General features: G+C 36.6%; 1 protein-coding gene across 1 annotated transcript; it reads right to left on the bottom strand.

Annotated features, from left to right (window-relative positions):
- Positions 1–3,179: 3,179 nt before the first annotated feature.
- Positions 3,180–5,697, bottom strand: LOC128029521 (splicing regulatory glutamine/lysine-rich protein 1-like). Its single transcript, XM_052617344.1, has 4 exons — positions 5,578–5,697; positions 5,352–5,506; positions 4,519–4,704; positions 3,180–3,760 (listed from the first exon to the last, which is right to left on the bottom strand). Exons 1-4 carry the CDS (start codon positions 5,597–5,599, stop codon positions 3,755–3,757), a joined length of 369 nt encoding a protein of 122 aa, XP_052473304.1. The 5' UTR covers positions 5,600–5,697; the 3' UTR covers positions 3,180–3,754.
- Between the last annotated feature and the right edge of the window lie 303 nt (positions 5,698–6,000).

A 6,000-nucleotide genomic window follows, 5' to 3' on the forward strand; every position in this document is an offset into this window, starting at 1 on the left:
CTCACATACTGACTTTATTTGTAGTTCATACGGTTTTAATACCCTGTATTTTCCTTCTCATTTTTAGGAAAAGCACTTAATTACCACTGTTTATTTCTATACCAAATGTCATACACTTCCAATGAAGCTAAAAATATAAAAAACTACATCATTATGTTGATATCCTATATTTTTACAATAAAACTTACGACAAACATGTCTTCTAATATCCTCAGTTGTTGCGTATACCGAACTGCAACGAACACATTTGTACATTATTTTCCTTGAAGCCATTGTGCGAGTTCACTTTAAGACCGCGTGCTTTGTATACATGTTGCTGCTGATTGGACTGCAGTTCTGACACACCCACCAAACAAGAGAAAACGCATCTCATTCTCAAACCCCGTCGAACACCGGTGCACGCCGTTTCCAGGAAACATGACGTTCATCACGGAAACCCTAGCAAAATGTTGCGCACCGTTTTGAAATTGAACATGCCCCTGACTCATCGACAGATTGGACACCTACAAACCGTCACACGATAATAAAAACAGGCTCCGAAGTGCCGATCTGAATCAACCGAGTCGCGAACAGGCTCCGAAGTCCCGATCTGAATCAACCGAGTCGCGAACAGGCTCCGAAGTGCCGATCTGAATCAACAGAGTCGCGAACAGGCTCCGAATTGCCGATCTGAATCAACAGAGTCGCGAACAGGCTCCGAATTGCCGATCTGAATCAACCGAGTCGCGAACAGGCTCCGAAGTGCCGATCTGAATCAACCGAGTCGCGAACAGGCTCCGAATTGCCGATCTGAATCAACAGAGTCGCGAACAGGCTCCGAATTGCCGATCTGAATCAACAGAGTCGCGAACAGGCTCCGAAGTGCCGATCTGAATCAACCGAGTCGCGAACAGGCTCCGAATTGCCGATCTGAATCAACAGAGTCGCGAACAGGCTCCGAATTGCCGATCTGAATCAACAGAGTCGCGAACAGGCTCCGAATTGCCGATCTGAATCAACAGAGTCGCGAACAGGCTCCGAAGTGCCGATCTGAATCAACAGAGTCGCGAACAGGCTCCGAATTGCCGATCTGAATCAACAGAGTCGCGAACAGGCTCCGAATTGCCGATCTGAATCAACCGAGTCGCGAACAGGCTCCGAAGTGCCGATCTGAATCAACCGAGTCGCGAACAGGCTCCGAATTGCCGATCTGAATCAACAGAGTCGCGAACAGGCTCCGAATTGCCGATCTGAATCAACAGAGTCGCGAACAGGCTCCGAATTGCCGATCTGAATCAACAGAGTCGCGAACAGGCTCCGAAGTGCCGATCTGAATCAACCGAGTCGCGAACAGGCTCCGAAGTGCCGATCTGAATCAACCGAGTCGCGAACAGGCTCCGAAGTGCCGATCTGAATCAACCGAGTCGCGAACAGGCTCCGAATTGCCGATCTGAATCAACCGAGTCGCGAACAGGCTCCGAATTGCCGATCTGAATCAACCGAGTCGCGAACAGGCTCCGAATTGCCGATCTGAATCAACCGAGTCGCGAACAGGCTCCGAAGTGCCGCCCAACATACATGGAAAAACAAACCACTGTTTCAAAATGTGTGTTTTCTGCATGAGTGTGTTTAATGTGCATTATAGATCAAAATGTCAAGCATCGTCAAGTACTTTACATTATTTGACTCATTAATTGAATAAAATAGAAAATCTTGAGGGAAGCGGCGGGGAATTAATGTTTATTAGTCAGGTTTTGTCTTCACAAATAAACCAATTCCCAGAGAAAGGCAGAACTGAAAACTTAAATAAAATGTGTTTCTTGAGCTGATATTGATTCAGAGGATGTTATATGTGTGTGTGAGTACATGTATATATTATACTTAAGGAGCTCATTAATTAAACACAATTTGGAACCACAATATTTTTGTGTTGTGTCATTAGTTGTGTCTTAATTTGATTAATAATAAGTAGCCTATTTTAAAATTACATTTCAAGTTTTTTATTTTACTCTTTATTTTACTATTAATGTATTCTTCATTTTTATCTATTCTGTATTATTCCACCCTTTATGTTACATATTCTTCTTGCTATTATTAACCTATTGTTGTTCAGTTATTTATTATGGTATTATTCATATTATACATAGAATTTAATAAATCTATTATATCTCATATGTTATTGTATCGTTGTACTCGCTTTTCATATTATTCACTTTACTTTAAGTTGTACTACATATACTTTTTAATATAAAATATCACTTTTACTATATTTCTACTGTGCACTGTATCAGTGCATATTTTCATTTTCACTGGATCCATAGCCTCATCAGTTACATGTGTTATTATTTACTTATTTACTTGTTTTATTAAATTTTCTCAACGATAGTAAATTATTAGTGTTTAAAGATGTATTATTTAGGTTTTATCCCAGTACTTCAAAGGGAATGGGCTGTGTTCTGACCTGAGACACAAGTAAGAGAGAAAATTTTTTTTTTGCGATTGAACACAGAGAAAGCAATAAAACAACTACATATCATGTAATGTACATTCAAATTACATTACATGAATATGTCACAGTTATACTAAATTAGCAGATTTGTAAACCGAAAAAATCTACGAAATCATCAAGTGAGACAAATGTGAGCTTTCAATTAATCATTTTCCAAACCTTACTAAACAACTGGAGGCAAAGTTTTTTTAAACTGTTTTTTAACCTCTGAAATTGGTTGGTAAGTGAGAACGTTATGGTGTTTTTATTCAGTAAAAACCGCAGCTCCCCCGTTTACTTTCATTTGTTTTAAGGCAGTCTTGCCCTCACTAACATGGCGGACGCGGTGACGTATCGCGGCAACGGCTCAAAGCGGCCAATGAGGCGTCTAGGTATTTATATGTCTATGGTCGGAAGTATCTGTTCTCCACTCCTACTTCAAAATCAATAAATCCACGCCTATATACTGTATGCGACGCGGTGTTAGGGTTTATTATGTAATAATATAGTCTGTTAATTATAGTCTATTTTTAAAATTAAGTATATTATATTATTATAAAAATAATATAATAATTATTAATATAATATTATTATAAAAAATGCACACATCACATGGGATCATCATATTATTCTAAAATAATAATAAATAATAAAAATAAAGCATTTTACAGTATGTTCAATATAGCGTGTACTGTAAATAAAAGAGTCCATGTTGACTTTTTGTACCAACAAAGTTTATTTTCTTTGAGTTTATTTAAAAAAAGGTCCGTTTTCTGTCATCTTATCAAAAACAGTCACAAATTAAACATGTTCTGCTGACATGTTGACCTTTAGCGGGGCATGTTGTCACAGTATAAGGGATAAATCTGTTATGAGTAAAACTTTTTTTATAATATGACATACTAACTGACATAGATACGTTTTCCATAATATAATATCAAAAATGTACTACAGGCTATTTAACGAACTGGAAAAAATATGTGAGAAAAAAAAGTCATAGACATAAAAAAAAAACATGTTACAGCTTGCATTTTTTTATTAAAATATAATAGAACTGGAATTTTAATTTGTAGGACAGAATTCATAAAATATATTATCCTAATTTAAGAAAAATAATACAACTAGGTGTTTAGAAACAACATATAAAACACTGTATTTGTATGCATTAATTTCTGCAATTTGATTTTTTACGTGCATGTACTGTATTTTTACTGAGATAAAGCCCTTAAGGCATTTCCCCCATGTGACAACTTGCCCCAGTCACGCTCATGTCCTCCGTCTTCAGCTTTAGTTCTGCAAACACAGAGAGAACAACGTCAACTTATGGTTTTCTATATAAAAAACATCATATCTAATAGTCCTTGCTCTAACAGAATAAATATAACTAATAATAATAATAATATAGATAAAGTGCTTTACAGAAATGATTTGAGAAACACCGCTCATACATTTAACTATGATTTTTGGTCATGCATTTGTTTCCGAATAAATCTTTCAAGCATATTTGCTGTCCTCTCTTCAACAAATAAACCAGTTTGTCTGCATTACAGGGGCGGATCCACTACAGTCAGTCTATGAAAGCACTCGGCTTTAACCAGGAGATTTAAAGCAGATTTGTAGACAGGCCAGAGTTGTGTTACATTATGAGAGACTGTGAGGAAAACGAAACATAATTCATGCAAAAAAAATACAGTCAAATAGGAAGAAAGTTTACTGTGTTTATGTAGAATAGCATTCAACGTAGCTGATCCAATCGATTCGTCAAAATGATTCATTTGAGTCTTTTGTTCTGAACTCTAAACGAAGCATGTGTCCTAGTGCATCTTTACATCTGTAAGTGTGCACCACACCTCAAGAGCAGACGGGTTTGGGAAACACCATCCTTAGAGTTAATTAAATAAAGAACGACCAGCTCTTAATGGAAACTTTGACACCAAACTGCACTAAAAATCATACGGTTTAGATCTCCTGTGTCCCAAAAAACCTTCAGAATCAGTAAAGGCGTGTTTTGATTAAGTGATTCTTAATTCAAAGCAAAAGCACAAAGTTACCTCATCACTGGATGAAGAGGACGATCTGTGTCCGTGTCCACGTCCACGTCCGCGTCCACGTCCGTGACCGTGTCCATGACCGTGCTCCTTTCTGTGCTCTTTATTCTTCTTCTTTTCCTTGTCTTTGCACTTGTCCGTCTCTTTGTCTTTGCACTCTTTGTCTTTTTCCTTTTCTTTGCAATCACTCTGTAAAAGTGTTCATAAAACCGGATCATGCATCACATTCTATAAACCGGCGTGTAGTAACATCTCTCATTTTACGTTATTATTAACCCCTCGAGGGCTAAACAACATTTCTGAGCTCTTCAAAGGAGTCTTCCGGGTTCAACACAAAAAAACACCATTCGCAATCCATTTTCCTTCTGTAATCGGATTATACACACACTTCAGGAGACCGAAACGTGGCTTTAAATGAAAAGTGTTTGGAGTGGAAGGGGTTAAAAAAAACTAAAGATCACAGCAAACTTTTTGATTTAATAGGAAAATCTGATTATTAACACTGAGATGGATTTATGTAGTATCAATGATATAGTTTTTATTCATAAATTTATTTTGTTAGTTTGTTTATAAAATTGTCATTTTTATTTAAATTTGAATTTGAATTATTAAAATTTTCTATATTTAAGTTTTATGCAAAATCTGATACTTTTTTATCCCTGGCAATAATTTTAATCTATATGTTTATGTGTATATGCGACAAGTTTTTAGTATTAAAATCAATATAAAATTAAACTAACAATAACATTATGAAATTTCACACAGAAACAATTATTAATATTTTTTTTTTTGTATAGGTAAAACTTTCATTCACTATCATGATCAAATATTCTTACCTTTGCCTTGTCACTCTCTTTGTCCTTGCCCTTATCCTTGCACTCTTTATCTTTCTCTTTCTCTTCCTGGTCTTTATCTTTATCCTTTTTTCCAAACCCAAAGATCCCCTCCACCTCGCTGCCCTCCTGCTTCTTCACCTCATCACCCTCAGCAGCTGGTCAAAAATAGGAATAAAGTTTCTCTCTTACAGAAATCAAGTAATGTGTGTTTTCTGCATCTGCTTACCTGAGCCCAGATCGAAGTCCATGATGAAGCAGTGAATGTGATCTGATCGAGATGACAGCAGTATTAATTTATCATCAACATCAGTGTTTCACAGGGATCCACCCACAGCGACAGAACAGCTGATGCTTGTGGCAGGACGTGCCTCATTAATATTCATTTACGTGACGTTACGTTCGGCCAAGCTGATTGGCTGAAAGACAGACAGCGCTATGTATGCATTAGAATTAGCGAATGCTTGGCTCATGAATATTAATTAATCAACAAGTGTAAGTGTAAACACAAGTTCTCTTACTAAAAACAGAACAATATCCACTTACAATTCTGATTTTATATTTTGCAATTGTTTTCCCCCTGACTTTTTATTAACTTTATTATATTATTAACTTTTTTTTTTTCGCAATTCTGAGTTTAAGCCGGATTTTT

The sequence above is a fragment of the Carassius gibelio genome, chromosome A15 (genome assembly GCF_023724105.1).
Source record: "Carassius gibelio isolate Cgi1373 ecotype wild population from Czech Republic chromosome A15, carGib1.2-hapl.c, whole genome shotgun sequence".
NCBI classification, from domain to species: Eukaryota; Metazoa; Chordata; class Actinopteri; order Cypriniformes; family Cyprinidae; genus Carassius; species Carassius gibelio.

What these genes read in the sequence shown, in the direction of transcription:
- LOC128029521 (XM_052617344.1), bottom strand. Translation starts at nt 5,599, where the DNA reads ATGGACTTCGATCTGGGCTCAG. An exon ending in GGACTTCGATCTGGGCTCAG is followed by an intron (nt 5,507 to 5,577) that starts GTAAGCAGATGC and finishes ATTTTTGACCAG; the next exon opens with CTGCTGAGGGTGATGAGGTG. An exon ending in AAGAGAGTGACAAGGCAAAG is followed by an intron (nt 4,705 to 5,351) that starts GTAAGAATATTT and finishes ACACTTTTACAG; the next exon opens with AGTGATTGCAAAGAAAAGGA.